The sequence below is a fragment of the Poromitra crassiceps genome, assembly GCF_964638095.1.
Source record: "Poromitra crassiceps genome assembly, chromosome: 8".
Classification (NCBI taxonomy): Eukaryota; Metazoa; Chordata; class Actinopteri; order Beryciformes; family Melamphaidae; genus Poromitra; species Poromitra crassiceps.
In genome coordinates, this window is record NC_139629.1 from 30,736,084 (window position 1) to 30,753,900 (window position 17,817).

Genomic DNA, 17,817 nt, shown 5'->3' on the forward strand with positions numbered 1-17,817 from the left:
ACTGTGGCTACTGGCTAGTAGTCACATACAGTAGTGCTGTGGCTACTGGCTAGTAGTCACATACAGTAGTACTGTGGCTACTGGCTAGTAGTCACATACAGTAGTACTGTGGCTACTGGCTAGTAGTCACATACAGTAGTACTGTGGCTACTGGCTAGTAGTCACATACAGTAGTACTGTGGCTACTGGCTAGTAGTCACATACAGTAGTACTGTGGCTACTGGCTAGTAGTCACATACAGTAGTACTGTGGCTACTGGCTAGTAGTCACATACAGTAGTACTGTGGCTACTGGCTAGTAGTCACATACAGTAGTACTTCCACTACAGAACCTCCTTACTGTTTCTTTAGCAATAACTCACCTGTCTTGGATACAATACTGCAGGTCCAGGTCATTAATGACAAAAGGATTCCTGAGTTTCTCGTAGGCCACTGCTTTGTCCAATGGAAAACCTGGTGGAATGACAAAGACAATAAGCCTTGTGCTAAACAAAAATAACTCGTGATTATGGTGAGAAACTGGAATTGTCAAATTGGACAGGGGATTGGGCAAATTTTGATTCTCTTAACACCTTAAAGAGCATGGAGCAGGGTAATTCCTTTGCTAAATGTATACTTAACCTTGTCCCTATGTCCATTTGAAAAGTTAATGCATCATTAAAAAAAAAAAAAAAAAAGTTTGAAAAAAAATATGGAGAAAAACACCTTCCTTTTTCAGAAGGAAATAAGAGACTTTTAATCTGACAAGAAAAAGCCTGCTACGTCACAGTGGGGAGTGGCTCCCGCGTGCGTGTGTCCCTCTCCCCTCCCACTGCATGGTCAAATCAGTCGCATATTCAGGACAGATAGTCAGGTCAGGTACTACGCTAGTCAAAGTCAATCAGTCAGCCAGTTAGTCGGTCGGTTAGTTGGTAGGTTAATCACTAGTTAGTTTTTAGTATATAGTTAGTCATTTAGTCAGTAGCTGCCTGTAGTAAGTCGTTGTCAGTGAGTTTTGGGTCGGGTGTCGCCAGGTTCCTGCATGCAGATGCAGATAACAAGTCAGCTCCACTCTGCTGCTGCTGCCTGTCTGCGTGACACTCTTTCTATCTCTCTCTCTCTCTCTCTCTCTCTCTCTCTCTCTCTCACTCGCTCTCTCTCTCTCTCTCACTCGGTGTGTGTGTGTGTGTGTACCTGCTGTCTGCGCGGTGACACGCTCTCTATCTCTCTTTTTCGTCTCTCTCACTCGCTCCGGGAGGGAGGGAGGGGAAAGAGCGAGTGGAGGGGCCCTCCGTCAGTCCCCCTCTCTCTCTCTCTCTCTCTCTCGGTGTGTGTGTGTGTGTGTGTGTGTGTGTGTGTGTGTGTGTGTGTGTGTGTGTGTGTGTGTGTGTGTGTGTGTGTGTGTGTGTGTGTGTGTGTGTGTGTGTGTGTGTGTGTGTGTGTGTGTGTGTGTGTCTACGCTGTGTGACACGCTCTCTCTTCACTCGAGGGAGGGGGAGGCTGCGGCTCTTTCCTCCCCGCACAGCACCGCTGCTCTGCTCTGCTCTGCTCTGCTCTGCTCTGCTCTGCAGCAGCTTCGGGAGGTTTTCTCACTGTGTTCGGGACTTCGAAAACTCGGCCAGATGGCTGGACACATACGTCACTTTTGCGCGCGTGTGTGTGTGTGTGCGTGTGTGTGTGTGTGTGTGTGTGTGTGTGTGTGTGCGTGCGTGCGTGTGTGTGTATCGAATTACAGTCCGCACCTCGGCCCGCCTCCGCTCGCCTCGCTTGCTTTCTCAACTCTCTCCGCGGTCCGTTGTTTCATAGCTGGGCTGTTCCTGCTCTCTTTCACTGTCAAAATTAGGCTGAGGCCATCGTATTCATGTACATAAACATTTGCTACCTCCTCTTCCTCCTGAAAACCGGCGTTAGCATCCATAGTGTGTGACTGACAGCCCTGACCTAAGTGACGACAGACAGAGGGACAGACAGAGGGACAGACGGTCATGCCTGGCGACTCCCCACTGTGACGTCGGAGTTTTGGGATCCAAGATGTCAAAATAAAAGTTAAAAAAATAAAACGACCCCAGAAGTCACTGTAGTGTATATGTAAGTGTCTTAATGTGAAAATCGAGTTCCTCCATAATTCACCTACACATTGACTGATTGGGGTCTCTAACCTGCCCCATGCTCTTTAAGTGCCATAGCCGAAATAATTCGTCTTACATAATCCAACGCTTAAGTGCCAGAGCCGAGTTTACTCGTCTTACATAAACATTTTTTTTTTTTGACGGTGGGACATCAATCAACAACTTTTACATCTTCGAGATCACTATTGGAGCAAGATAATGTGTATAATCTATTTTACCGACCCACTAAGTGTTGACAGTGCTCCCCCAGACGACCGAAATCAAAGAAAAAACTGCCGCGGGACCAAGCCGTTCAAGGAAATGCCGTGGCGATTTTACAGTAATCCATTCAAGACTTGTCTTGCCTGAGAGCGGCCGCGCACCGGCAGCAGCACACAGAGAGCGGAGAGCGATTTGCAAAATAGATCATAGGTGAAACACACTTTGAAACACCTCAGAAAGGCCAGAATCAACATCTGCCCATCGCCCACGCATTCCCCGGCCCATCTTGACTCGCACAAGGAGCGTCCGCACGCAGGCAAGCAGGCAGGCAGGCACACAGGCAGGCAGCAGCAAAAGCGCTTCTGACACGCCCGCTGTACAGCCAGGAGGAAGGAGGAGAAGACACACGGAGGGAGGAGTTTGAATGAGAGGGGTGTTTCCTGTTGTTATGGAGGAAATTACTGTTCAAAACTATTGTTTAGAATGTCTGACGGTCTTACTGATGCCAAAAATGAATGGTTAAAGTGACTGTTTCACAAAAAGCCATTTATCTCTGAATAAATTTCCAGACGCTGAAACCATGCTGTACTCAACGGCTAATATCTACATAACTACTAACTCTGCAAACTAACTCTTTTAGACAGAGAAAGCACACATTCTATTAGTTATTTTTAGATGATTGGTGTTCATGAATTCTTAACAGAAAAGAATCCTCGGCTGTTGTAAAATGAGCCAGAATCGTCAAAAACACCCCTGGCACAACTTACCTACAGGAATGAAAACATGGCTGGCATTCAATGTGTTAAAATGCCAAAATAAAAGATTTGCATAAGGAGAAAGAGCAATTTTGCAAAAAATCCTCTTACTGCTGTAGACGAAATTTAGCCAAGCATTTGTACTTTGCATCATACACAGGCCTTTCTTTCCAAGCCCTGTTGTACACTAATGGCTCATTTCCACCACATTTTACAGCCCTGCACAGCTCGTCACCACTCGGCTCTACTCGCTTCGACCCGATGGATGTTTTGCTTCCACCCCCGCCCACACCTGGTCGTCATAGCGACCGCATATCTGCCCTCCGCTCATAACCGAAGTAGGCTATAACATAGAACATTAAAATGAAATCCATCCACAGAACTTTTAAACTGTTTATGAAATACTGGTGCCTCTAAATGACCTACAGTGTACATGGGCAAATGTGACAATCGGCCAGGAGAATGGATATCACTTTGTTGTTAGTCAAACTCACATGCATGCGCTGCGCGGAGGACGGGGGTTGCGCTACAGAGTGAAGCCTGTACCCCGGCGGCCTCTCACCAGGCAAGACCGCGCCTTCACTAAAGCCCCGCCTGCGGCCTAGCGCAGCCGACGCTGCACACAACTACAAGGGCTGCCTGAGGAGCGGACTTTTTTTTCTCTCAAAACAATTGAAAACCACCGTCATGTTAAAGCTGAGTAAGGAGATTGATTTTATTTCACCAGAGCCGAAGGCAGCAACACAAAAGAGTGATGGAAATAACATAACAGAAGAGAAGGTAAGCCCCACTAAACTGGTATGCAGCATTGACAGTCAGTAGATAGAGTAAACACGATTCTGCCTGACCAATCAGTCGTCTGCAGTGTTTTCACGTCACCGTATGGTACCGGGTTCACAGCGCTGGAACCTCAACAAAGCAGGGACCAAAAGCAGCACGACTCAACCCCGACTCAACCCGGGCTGTCCACGTTTTTGATCGGTGGAATGAGACAAAAAAGCGAGACGAGCTGGGCGGGGCCGCGTTGATACCAGCGGTGGAAATGGGCCATAAGCTATCAACACACTTTAACCAAAAGAATGAAATTCCAGTATCCTGCTCTCTACACTGATTGAGCAAGAATATGTTTGCAAGACAAAAGCAGGGTAGCCAGATTTAACCAGCAATCTCCCCAAAACAAAATGCAGCCAGGTTTACCCAGCAATTTCTCCAAACAAAATGCATTGTGAAATTCAACAAAAGAAACCCCCAACCAGCATTATGCACTGAACAAAGCAGACGAGAGGTGGAAAACAGGCCGTTTACATCACATGTTGGTGGAATTGACTGTTTGGAATAATTGAAAGAAAAAGTAGTCGGCTGGAAATTGTTTAACAAACGGCTAATTAGAAGACCTTATGGAAGAGCCTGTAGTGACAGAGTATCACAATGTGCAGAATATTCTACCTTTGGAGTGGAAGGAGATGAGACAGTCGCAGAGAGGCCAGTTGTTGACGGACTCGTTGAGGATAACGTCCTCCTCAAAGGTGACCACAGTGATGTACTTGAAGAGACACAGACGCTCCAGGATCTCCTTCATGGGTTTGGACTTGGACTTTTTGGACATGGCACAGATGCCCACCACGATTTGCCTCTCTGGTGGCTGGAGACGGACGAAAAAACCCAAACAATTACATCCAATCAAGTTGGTTATGTTGTGTAGTTTTTAAACTTGTTTCTGCATGGACTACAATTTCCTGCTGACCAGATGTAACTCAGATGATCTACCATCCAGTCATTGGACATTGAAGTGATTTGAACCCCTTTACTTGTGGACGACAGTATATTGACTTGGTTAATGCTATGCTAGACAATTATGTCTTACTCTTATTTTTATTTTTTATTTAACCTTTATTTAACCAGGAAGTCACATTGAGGTTGAAACCCTTTTTTACAAGTGAGACCTAGCCAAGACAGGGTCAGCAACGTGAAAAAACGTAACATGACAACATCAAGTTACAGACACACAGCAACATAGATGGGACTAAAACAAAACATTAACAGGACTGCATAAATCACAACACGTGCGTAATGATTGTGTGTGACTATGTTTAATCAGCACCCGCCGTGGTGTGTGTAGTGTTTTTGCAAGTTGTTGTAGTGTGTTTGGGATGTGGCTATGTTCAGACTGGTCATAGCCTATTTGCTGGGGTTGATAGAATTGCGTCGGTCAACGTCATCTTATTTGCAAGTGCATTGTTGCAGTGCCAAATGCCCCATTTAGTGTTACCATGGCATCTATTATTCAGGTGTGTGTGTGTGTGTGTGTGTGTGTGTGTGTGTGTGTGTGTGTGTGTGTGTGTGTGTGTGTGTGTGTGTGTGTGTAGGCTACAGGGTAGGTAGCCACGGCTGATTGCTGATTTTTGGTATCCTCCAAGGTGTGTGGGCTGACGGTGGCAGTTGATGGGAGTGAGGACCTTTGCACTAAAAACATGCTGGACAGGAACTGTCACCGAATAATGGCCTGGTGCAGGTCGGTGCAAAAATAAATAAACGCCTGCAGCAAATAGCCGCCTGGTTCTTTTAAACGCCTGGGGTCCAAATCGATTTTGCGTATTAAACGCCCGGGCTACTATTTGGGGAAATACGGTATATATATATATATATACTTTGACCTCCACACTACCCAGACACCCCTTAGACGTGTTTCGTACAAATATTATATATATATATATATATACTCACCGAGTCATACATCTCCTCTTCGTCTTCCTCTTCTTCCTCAACATTCTCATAGAGGCAGTCGTACCCGAGGACTCGCCCGGGCTCCAGCAGCTCCTCCGCCTCGGCGTCATCGCAGCCCACGAAGAAGCGCGGATGCTCCCTGACATCGGGAGGTTCTCCTCTGGAGGAAGACATGTCTACCTCCCACTACCTCTGCACAACCTCCCACTACCTCTGCATCTGTCTCCCCAGGTCTACACAGAAGACATGTCTACCTCCCACTACCTCTGCATCTGTCTCCCCAGCTCTACACAGAAGACATGTCTACCTCCCACTACCTCTGCATCTGTCTCCCCAGCTCTACACAGAAGACATGTCTACCTCCCACTACCTCTGCACAACCCAAAACTGCATCTGTCTCCCCGGGTCTCTCACCTCACAACCACCTACTCTACTCAAGCGTCTTTGAGTTCTTGAAAAGTGCTATACAAGTTCCATTTATGATCATTATTTATTTATTATTACTCTCTGAGGTGCACTGAACTGAGGAAATAGGGCATGTCCAGTTGGTCCTGGTGTGGCACTGGTCACTGCATGTCCAGTTGGTCCTGGTGTGGCACTGGTCACTGCATGTCCAGTTGGTCCTGGTGTGGCACTGGTCACTGCATGTCCAGTTGGTCCTGGTGTGGCACTGGTCACTGCATGTCCAGTTGGTCCTGGTGTGGCACTGGTCACTGCATGCCCAGTTGGTCCTGGTGTGGCACTGGTCACTGCATGTCCAGTTGGTCCTGGTGTGGCACTGGTCACTGCATGCCCAGTTGGTCCTGGTGTGGCACTGGTCACTGCATGTCCAGTTGGTCCTGGTGTGGCACTGGTCACTGCGTTACAAGGTCACCCAGGCATTGCTGGAGCCTGTATCCCCATTGGTGTGCTGCTCAAGATCCAGCATGGTGCTCAGCTCTCTGATACTCTGATCTGGAAGAGAAAACACACCCCACAAGCACACATTCATAAACACACAATAGCAGCAATGTTCAGGCCCCAAATCACAAATTCAAGTAGTAATACACCAAATACCAAAATAACAGAAATAGCTAATGAAAAAGCACTTTGAAGTAACTAATAAACACATCAGTCTAGGGCTGTCCCAAACGATTATTTTTTTTATTGATTAATCCAACGATTATTTTTTCGATTAGTCGATTAATCTAACGATTATTTTTTATTTAATATTTTTATTATATAACAATAAATTTACCCAAAACAAATAAATAACCAAAAACTTCTCAATTTCAGTATTTTATTTAACCATCTCATAATTAATATGATCATATCATTGATATGATCATATGAATTATTATTATTAATATTAATCTTATTATTATAATAGATAGTGCCTGCCTATTTGTCAGTTGCCTGCTCTCATCACGAAAATACTGGACCACCTGACACATAGATTAAATTGATCATCATCATGATTCATCACTGGTATGTATGAACCCTTTCCCTAAACTGAGGAGGATCAGTATTTTTACAGGACATGGATTTATTTAATCACTGGAGTAATGTGCATTGTGCAGCTAACTCAGCCAAATGTATGTTTGCATCAGTGTGGCCTTTATCTCGATGACAGGATTTTCATTTTTGGGTGAACTGTCCCTTTAACACTTGTTTACAACAGCAGAAACTGGGATGCGACTAGCTAGTTCATCATCTCTAGGATACATGTCAAGCCGGGGCCTCAGAGCATAACGTTAGGCTATTACGCGGAGAAAAGATGCTGTTGGAGTGGGTCAAATATTCACTAAGCTAACGTTAAGTTACACATTTAACCGGGCCTTATGTGTGATGCTTTACTGATTCCTCTGGCTGAATCAGGGTACTCCTGATAACCCCAAATACAAAAGGGACGAGAACACAAAGCACTTTGCATTGGAACGAATGGCTAACAACAGCAACAGCATTGTCAACACAGCTTTAAGCACGTGACATGGCTGGATACCCTAACATAGCTAACGTTATTGCCGTTTGCTTCCACTTCCTGCCAAATACCACACGTGGTTGACCTCTGGGTGCCGTTTAAATGACTTTACCACCCCTATGGAAAACAAATGGAAAATGTATCTTACCTTATTTACGAGAAGTCCCATTCAATTGAAATCCGCTAGAACGTTTGATTTGATTTGATAGCCTGGCGATGCTAGCTGTTACCTCTGCTGGACCTGCCTGCCAGTGTTGCCAGATCTCGCGAGAGAAACACGCGACCTGGTTATTGCTTAAACCTCGCGTCACCAGGCTCTTCTCGGCGAGAAAGAGCCTGGCCGGCCTCCGTTCACAATTGATGTTGTCACCCTGCCTGGTTCCGGCCTAGAGCCCGCCCTAGACAGGAAGTAACAAGCGGATATAGCTCGTCAACTTTTACGTTAACTTGACAATTAGACACAAAATTTGAAGAGCATGAGCATTTCATTTGGTGGAGTGACTCTGTGAAACAGTTTGGATGATGAAATAAAACAAAATAGAACTATTATACTGTTTAAGAAAAAGTTTAAAAATATGATGATTGAGGGATACAGAGAAGAGGAGGCGGCGGGGGGGGGGTGAGGGGTGAGGGCACATGGTAATAGGGTACATTATGGCCCAGGTTAAAAGGGAAATAAGAAAATATGAAAAGTAATAAAATAGAATGTAGACAGAGACCTGATTTAAGTTTATTTTGGAATTAAATAGGGGTAGGACCAGATAAGCAGAGGCTTCATTCCTACTCCTTTTCGAACAAATACTGTTATTTTTATTGCAATTATGATTAATATTGTACATTATTATGTTTTTTCCTTTTTTTGTTTTAAAATGTTTTTAATGTATTGTGTAGGCCTATTATTATTATACTTATTATTTTTTATATTGTCTTTTATGTTAATGTTCGAAATAAACATTCATTCATTCATTCATTCATTCATTCATTCAACGTATCAGAACGGCAAACAACAAAACAAAAGATGGACGGACCGAACTGATTTTTTGAAGAAGTTCTTGTAGAAACATTGCGGATTCACAATCTCACATATTTTAAGCCAATACAGAAGCTTTGCATCAGACAATTAATCGAGGAAAGAGACGTCAAGGTAACGGCAACAAAGACGTTTTTTGGCACACTTCCTTCCGGTGTTCATTCTGGTTCCGTGGTTTACGCCCCCCATGACAAAAAGCGGGGTGAAAGGTGCCCAGACTAGTTATTGCTTGTTTCTCCCGTGAGAACTGGCAACACTTGACCTGCGTGTAGGGGTACTCTTGCAATATTTCGTAACAAAAATAAACAATAATAAAACAATTAATAGGCTATAGATGTTAAATAAGTCATGAGGTCCTTCATATTCAGTTCAACCAAAACTACATGTTTTTCCACCATAAATCCTTCACTCTCCGCCTGAGATCAGTCAAGCCTGCATGTATTATTATTATTATTATTATTACCTTTATATAATTAATTAATAATTGTATTATTAATTGTATTATTAGTAGGCTATTATTGTAATCGAAAGAGAATACTTTTTAGAGGCGCAGAGAACAGGCAGGATGAAGGAGCTTGATTTGGCACTCACGCCGTTTATTCCAAACACACACCAACCACCACCACCAGGTAACCTCCTCCTATATCTACACACCCACCATATCACCTCCCACAACCCACAGTGTTAAAGGGCACTGTCCATCATGGTGAATTCGATCCCACATTCCTCTACAACTTCATGGTAAACATTTTGCTATCAGAATGAGAAAGTAACTTTATAGTGTGGTAAAAGTCAAATTAACTCATTGAGTGCCAGCCACTTTGGAGAACGGACGCTCCCAGTGCCAGAGTTTCAGAGCGTTTTCAGTGATTTCTCGAGAATGTGATATTACTATGTAAACACCGAACACGCAAAAAGAACAAGGAGACTCTATTGTATCATCAGCAAAAAAAAGTTTATTGATACCATTTTCCGTTCTTTAGTTATCAGCCGGAGAAGATAGGTCAAAAACAGCAAATACAGGCATTTCTATCTAGAAGCTGAGATATTCAGCCTTTTGTGAAATGCAGCATTTCAAGCACATTCACTGACTCTAGCTAATATTTTCTGATGTAGTGACGTGGTGTAGTTGTGTGCTGCCCTGGGTGCCCCACCCCCCTCTCCCCCCCTCAGCTACAAACTCCTCCCCACACTAGTAACACACAGCCTCACGCACCCAGCGTCTATTTTCGGAGTGCTTTTTGTGCGCCGCCTCCCAGGCAGCACGACAAGGAGCATTTCCTTGTCGCGCTGCCGGACTGCAGGGAAAGGCTTGGCACTTCGGCGTCGGGTGCTGCCTTTCTGGCGGCTAATCGTGTGAAGAAACTATGCAGACAGACAGACAGACAGAGGCAGAGGAGCTCAGTTGTGTGCGCGGATTGACTGCTGTTGCCAGGCATCGTCAGTTGCAGCCAGAGCAATCTACATGGCTCTGGGCTGCAGCATGAGCGCTTTCTCTTTGATCAGGGGGCTTTTTCAGGCTATATTTCGGACATTTCTCTAATCTGGAGAGCACTGTCGCCACCTGATGAGTCCGTAAAATAGGTTATACAGCTTCAATAGCTACAATATTTGTACAGGACATACATAAGGCTTTGATCCACGTCCCACCGTCAAAAAAGGCAATTGACGACAATCGTCGTCTTTGGCACTCTAGTATTCGAATTGACGACAACTGTCGTCATTGGCACTCAATGAGTTAAGACCATGGACTGTAAATAAATAATATGGATGTAGTTGCCATGACGTCACCCATTGGTTATGGACTCCGGTTTTGTGGCCTGTCGCCATCTTGGGATCTTAGCGCAGCTCGAGCGAGACGGCACAAGATGGAGGTTGCGCAATCACTAGACCTGCCTGACTATCGTAGTAGTAGGCTAGTAGTAGTAGTAGCTAGTAGGTACTTTATTGTCCCCGTGGGGAAATTAGTTTTCGGTAGGAATCATCATTGTTGGCGTTGTTACAGGACAACAGGCACAATACATGGGACAACATAACATCAACAGCATAAGAAAATCAAATCAAAACAAAACACAGTGCTCTATCAAAACACTACAGCAACTGTTGGTCACAACACTATGTGAAATGAATAAAGTCGTGTACTGGCTAGACCTGCTTGCTAGACAGAGTTAAACTAACTCATAAGGTTTGATCTCACCGTTCAGGGTTTTAATCACCTGTGGTATAAATGATTGTTTGGACCTCTTTTTTGAGAAGGCTGGCTGCCTAAATCTATGCCCGGAAGGCAGCAGGTCGAAGGCTGAGCACAGAGGGTGCTTGGGGTCAGAGATGATTTTATCTGCTTTATTGAGAGACCTGGATCTGTAGATGTCTTCTAGACTGGTCAGTAAAGCCCAGCAGCTTGCTGGTGATGGTTACAGTTTTCCGCAGGGTTTTTTTCCGTGCTTCTGTTGCGTTACCAAACCAACAAATAAAACCAAAGGTTAAAACACTCTCAACAAAAGCACTGAAAAACATCTTAAGCATGATCAGATTTAGCCTCAACGCGAGACTCATCATCTCGGATGCTATATCCACTGCAATGTCGGCTAAATGGCTGCATGCGATATACACGTTATCAATCACAATAAAGCTGTACCCACCTCTGAGACAATGTTGTTATCCAAGATGTGGGTGCCCTGGCACTCCCAAATAGTACATAGTTTCCAATAGCGAGCACTTTTTCACATGCCACTGCTGACGTTTTTAGGTGCTCCACAGCGTCGGATGTATCAGTTCGGTGCTCAGTGGTTGGGAGGGTGTACTGCAGTTTACAATTTTGTATGTGTGCGTGCGTGCGTGCGTGCGTGCGTGCGTGTGTGTGTGTGTGTGTGTGTGTGTGGTTATATACACTTGGTTCTCAAATGGGGGTCCTTGAGGGTTCCAGGGGGTCCCCAGCCAAAAGGGGGGTAATTTTGTTTGCACTATAATTCCATTCATAAGTAACACAATGACTATTTTGTTCATGGGTTTTATACACGTTCTGTAATAAAACATCTAAAAGCATCAATCTTATTATATGGGACCATGGCACAAAATCCTATCAAATGGATGTTGTCTAATCTTTGTCAGGGGGTTTAGGGGTCCTTCATGTGAAAACATTTGAGAACCACTGACAGTACTGGACTGGTGCTACGGTTGCTGCACATTGAGTGTTCAAACTGGCCTCTTGACACCAAGGTAACAGCACGCACAGTCGACCAAAGGGACAATCCCAAGGCCTTGAGAACAACCCCCACCCTCTCCCACTCCAAGGAAGCTTTCCTGCTCCCGCAGAGTGGAGGGGAAGGTGGTACGCTCACAAAAACGGCAGCATTCCTCCTCCAGAAGGGGAAGAATGGAAGAAATAGCCTTTCGGCTCCAGTGAAGCTCAGCTGAAGAAAACAGTGACCTGGTTTGTGGAATTTAAGAGAAAGGGATTTGCAGCAAGATGTCACATGGGTTCCATCTTGTCATACTGGGGCACGGTGGCTCAGTGGTAAGCGCTGTCGCCTCACAGTCAGAAGGTCCTGAGTTCGATTCTCGCCTGGGACACTGTGGGCGCTGTGGTTGTGTCCCCCCCCATATCTTCAGTGCCTACTGCCCAGGTGGGGTATCTCGTCGTAAGGGCCTTTCTCTCTGTGTGGAGTTTGCATGTTCTCCCCGTACCCCCAGGGGGTTCCTCCGTATATAACCCCCCCACCAAAAACATGCAGAAGATCAGATCGTCATCGTCATCCGACCAGTGACGACAACATCCGAACTTGGTCCCCGGGCGCTGTACGAGAAAGCGGCCACTGCTCCTGGCCTGCCCCCCCGGAGGAAAGGACATGCCTGGATGGGTTAAATGCAGAGGACACTTTTCACCGGCCACCGTCAGCATGAGTGTGTTGCGGCCGCATGCATGTATTGTGGTGTTCGTGTGACAATAAAAGACGGGCTTGTCCGTTACGAGAGAGTACTGGCTGCTAATTTAAATATAAAAACACATCACACACCCATTATAAAGGTTGAGAAAGAAAACACAATGGATAGGGCGTGGAGAGAGAAGTTGGGGGCGATGGAGAGCGCTCCAGAGAGATCAGACCTGGCCTTTCCATCAGTCACTTCTCTAGCAGCTGCTTCCTTGGCTGTTCCCACAAGGCCTCCAGGTGATCTGCCCTCTTCAGAACAGCCTCAAGCTGCTTCCGAAGATTCGTGATAGTTTCTTCCTTCTTCAAGAATGCTGTCTTCACACGTTGGTCTACCTCAGCCAGCTCCTCCTCCTTCTCCCTGGTGACTCTCTCCAACTCCAGCCGCAGCTCCTCCGACACCTCTGACACCTCCACCTTCATCCTGCACTTCTCCTCCTCCATCATCATCACCTGCTCGGCAAACTCCTGCCTGATCACCTCCGCCAGGCTAGGGCGCTCCTCTGCCAGCTTGGCCCTAGTCTGTGTGACATTCTCAATCTGACGTTCTCTCTGTCTGAGCAGGCCCTGTACTCTGATCAGCTCTCCATCCGTCTCCATCTGTCTCTTCCTCAGTTCCTGCTGTTTCTCCACGGCCGCCCTCTCGGACCGCTCCAGCTCTCTCCGCTCAACCTTGTACTTCTCCCTCACACACTTCACCTTGTTTTCGGCTGCCCTGTGACACTCCTCTCTGGCTCTGCTGGTCTCTTCCTCCAGCCTCTGGATGGCGAGCTCGATCTCCTTATCACATCCTCGCAGCACTTCCTCTTTGAGTTCACGTTCCCGGCTCAGCAGCGGCGCTTCATTTTTTTCCTTGTAGTTTTCTTCCCAGGTCTGCTTTTCAATCTCGAGGCGTTCCTGTAATGCTTTTATCTCCATCTGATGTCTCCTCTCCTGCTCCTCTTTAGTCTTGTTCAGCTCCTCTCGGAGGGTTCGCCGGGCCAGAGAGATGTTGTCCTCCAGCTCCGCTCGTTGCCTAGCAGCCAGCTGGGCCAGCCTCTCCTTCTCATCAGCCACCTCCTTGTAGAGACATATCCTATGCTGCTGCAACGACAGCTGCTCCTCCTGGAGCTGCTTCTCATATCTCTGCTTGGCCAGCTCCCTCTCTCTCTGGCACTGCTCCACCTTCTTCCTCTCCAGCTGCTGGCGGAGCTCCTCGCACTGGCGGACGTAGTGCTGGGTTGCCCTGTTGTCCAACTGCACCAGCTCCGCCTCGTGGAGGACCTGCAGCTTCTTCAGCTCCTGCTTGTGCTTGGATCTCTGGCTCCAGACCTTTGACTCCAGACCTTTGACAGTGATCTCTTTGAGCTTCTTGGCTTCTTCGTCGTTCCATTTCTCCCGACGGACCTTCTCTGTGGCCCTCATCAGGTCTTTCAGCTTCTTCATCTTCATTTCATGCTGCTCCTGCATCTGGGCGATCTTCTTCTTGTACTTCTGGTACACCTGCTTCAGTTCTCCCAACACTTTATCATAGCACTCGCTCAGAGCCTTTTTATCACTGATCAGTGGGTCGATGAAGGTCAGGTGTCTCTGGATACTGGCTTCATATTGTTCCGTCTGGAGCTGGAAGTTTCTGTTCATTTCCTTCTCCATTTCCGTCACACGTCTCAACATCAGCGCCCTATGCTGGGTCAGTGCAGTCTGCAGCATGTTGATGGTGCGTCTCTTCTCGTCCAGCTCCTGTTTGAGTCTCATCATGGAGCCGTCAATTTCAGCGGCGGTAGCCGACGCCTGCTTCACGCCGACCAGCTCATCCTCAGACAAAACCACCTCTCTGTATGACCCTGACGTGACAGAGCATGGCCTCTCCTGTTCGGACTTCTCCATCTCATCCAGGAAGCTCATGATGCTCTGCAGCTTAGCCTCGGAGAGCAGGGCACCCCCATCTGGCAACGCAGGGTTGTGGATCAGCTGGCTGTGACGCTCCAGGTTGTCTGTGGTCAGAGAGTTGGACTCTCCGTCCTCGTCTATCGACTGATATCTGCCTTTGCGGTAGCTCTTGGGCTCCGATAATCTCTCTGGCTCCTCCTCTAGCAGCTTCAGGGTGTCCAGCAGTTGGTTGAGGGTGGTTTTAGACTGGGCCCTATTATAGTAGTATACACGCCACCCTATTATAGTAGCAAAATATTTTTTTAATTGCTCAAGTGACATCACTGATGACATCATCACTGATGACATCACTCACTGATGACATCACAATTGCTTGAGTGACATCACTGATGACATCATCATCACGGTAATGCAACATAAAGGATGCCAAGTGCCATAAAAAAAACATGACGAGGACGATGGCTTCCGCCGGAAAGGAGAACCGGAGATCGAATTGCAGAGTTAAGGGCTTGGAATGGAACTTGACAGAATGTAGGGAAACAGTGGATGGATAAATCCAGAAGAAGGTGGTAATGCAACATAAAGGATGCCAACTGCCATAAAACACCACAGAAGAAGAAGAAGATGGCTTCCACCCCTGGGCTGAAATCTCTATTAACGGAGGACCCCTTCATGAAGGTGAAGGCACGTTGCTCAGGAGGGATGAGGAGCAGAGGAACATGAGATGAAGCGCAACAGCCAAGATTGAGAAGGTGTGAGAAACACTGGAAACTTGAAAGAAGAAGAAGAAGAACCAGGTCTAGAGTGAGACCATCCAACTGTGAGAGGCAGCAATGTGCCGCAAGGCATCCAGTCTGCCAGAAAGCCATTAGAAGAAGAAGAAAACACCACAGAAGGCCGTCGAGCAGGATTGGAAGTGGGAGCCGTCAAGCAGCGAGGGAGGTCGGCACGAGGGCCAAGATTTTTCGTCTGTTTTTCTTTTTATTATTTAATTTCTAATTCATTTCTTCACTTATTTGGTTATGCATATAAAAAAATTATATATAATTAACAGGCCAATGACAATGAAACAAGTGATGAAATTGTTAACCTTAGCTTACAACAAAATATTAAAAAAAGGAAAGAAAATATAAAAAATGCACCATGTAGACCTAATGTAGGCCTATTAAAAAAGCAACAGCACCTGATAGAATACAGTACATCAAATGCAAATCGCAGGACATAGCATTTATTTATACTGTGTTGATAAAGTGATTAAGAGGAACAATTTTGTTTTGTGCTTAATTCGCTACATAATTGGGTCTCTTAGATTGAACGTGAGGTATTGAACTAAACAGTAACTTTCACTTATTCACGCTATCATTTGTCATCTGCTATCTCAGGTGTCATATTTACATTTTTTTTTTTTTTTTTTTTTTTTTTAATGTTCTTTTTTCCCGATTTTTTTATCCCATTTTATCCCCCGTTTAGTGCTCATTTGATTACTCAATCCTGGTTGCTACTCGATCCTCTGCCGATCTGGGGAGAGCCGAGACTGATTCCATGCATCCTCCGAGACATGGGCAGTCAAGTCAGCCGCTTCTTTTCACCTGCCCGAGGGAGCTTCACCGGTAGGACATAGCACGTGGGAGGTTCACGCTATTCCAACCAGTTCCCCTCCCTCTGAACAGGCGCCCTTAACGATCAGAGGAGGAACCATATAAGCAACCAGGATGTTGCATGTTTTTGTGAAGGGGGTTCCTATATGAAGGAAACCCCCGGGAGGCACGGGGAGAACATGCAAACTCCACACAGAAAGGCCATTTTGCCGACCCCACCCGGGCGGTGGGCACTCGAGGACATGCGGACGGGCACGCATTCCTCCAGTGTTCACATCGGTCCAGGTGGGAATCGAACCCACGACCTTCGAGCTGTGAGGCGATAGTGCTTACCACTGCACCACCGTACCTCCCATATTTACAAAATTTTAACCTTGAATCATTGATTTGAAACCATCACCTCAAAGGCCACACAGTAGTGTCAAGACACAGTATTGTATTTATATCTCGAGTCCAATTCAAGTCTCCAGTCCCCAGTGTTTGAGTCCGAGTCCAAGTGCGAGTCGACTATCCCAAAACAATGGGCCAAACTGTATCTTACACCCAAGTCTTAGAGCAAGGGCAAATCTTTGTTAGTTTCTAGCGCTCAAAATCTCAACTTTTTGTCTATTTGCCACTGGGTCACTACAGGATGTGTTTCAGGGTGTAAGATGATATGTCCCATACTGTATATATGTACAAAATGATTGTACTATCTCCAAAGATGTAGGCTATCCTCCTATTTAAGAATAGTGAATATTAATTACATTTGTATTCATACTCTCATTGGCACAGTGGCTAAAGAGTGCACGGTTCTGCTGATTTTGGGTTTGACTTTCAGGTGTCATGGTTAACTCTTTGGCCTCCACAGTCCTGCTTGGTCTGTTCATGGTACTTTTTGACCTGAGCCGATGTCTTGGCTTCTGCAGTACACTGTGTCAGCCTGCAGGGGGTGGCAAAACATTCTCATTCCCAATGTGTCCTGTTGATTATTTCTCAAGACCACATCACTTCTTAATGGTACAGTACCCATTTTTCCACTGGCTACGTTCCTCCGCCGTTAATTTGAATGCACCTATACTCATAGGCGGATTATGACATGATGGGCCCCTGGGCGTGGATGCACAACTCCTCCCTCCCCCCCCCCCCCCCCCCCACACACACACACACACACACACACACACACACACACACACACACACACACACACACAGTGCACATACACACAATTAAGGCCAGAATAATAACTAAGACATAGTAAGACCTGCATCTCAACAGGGTTTCCAGCACAGCCACCTGAACACTCAAAGCCAACAGCACAATAAGAAATAAATTCCCTTGTATCTCAATACAGGCTCCAAAATTAACTCAAGAATGTTAAAATTGTACCAGCCACTCAATAGATTACCATTTTTATTTTGTATTTTATTTATTTTTTGGTGAAGCAAAGCACATGCATATTTTACCAGCATTTGGCTGGTGGCTGGTGCTAATTTTGGATCCTGTCTCTAAATAACACAGCACAGGTACACTCAATTAAAGCTAAAAGCACAATAACCCCAGGGGACATTCACACCAAAAGCGTTTTTTTCAGTCAGAACCCTATGAAAATCATGTTGAGAGCGCTTCCATTGTGCACAAAACACAGCGCACGGAGCGTTTTCT

At 46.0% G+C, this 17,817-nt stretch overlaps 1 protein-coding gene and 1 pseudogene across 2 annotated transcripts in view; both read right to left on the bottom strand.

Annotated features, from left to right (window-relative positions):
- Positions 1–5,961, bottom strand: part of ppip5k2 (diphosphoinositol pentakisphosphate kinase 2) — a gene marked incomplete at both ends in the record, with an annotated part of 86,684 nt that extends 80,723 nt beyond the window's left edge. Inside the window, 3 exons of the mRNA XM_083641162.1 lie at positions 362–452; positions 4,510–4,705; positions 5,788–5,961. Of these exons, the coding sequence (XP_083497288.1) occupies positions 362–452; positions 4,510–4,705; positions 5,788–5,961 (461 nt within the window). The remainder of the gene's footprint in view (positions 1–361; positions 453–4,509; positions 4,706–5,787) is intronic.
- A 6,937-nt stretch (positions 5,962–12,898) lies between these two features.
- LOC310780644 (centrosomal protein of 131 kDa pseudogene) lies at positions 12,899–16,529 on the bottom strand (annotated as a pseudogene). Its single transcript has 2 exons — positions 16,507–16,529; positions 12,899–14,828 (listed from the first exon to the last, which is right to left on the bottom strand). The product of its transcript is annotated as a centrosomal protein of 131 kDa pseudogene (transcript).
- Between the last annotated feature and the right edge of the window lie 1,288 nt (positions 16,530–17,817).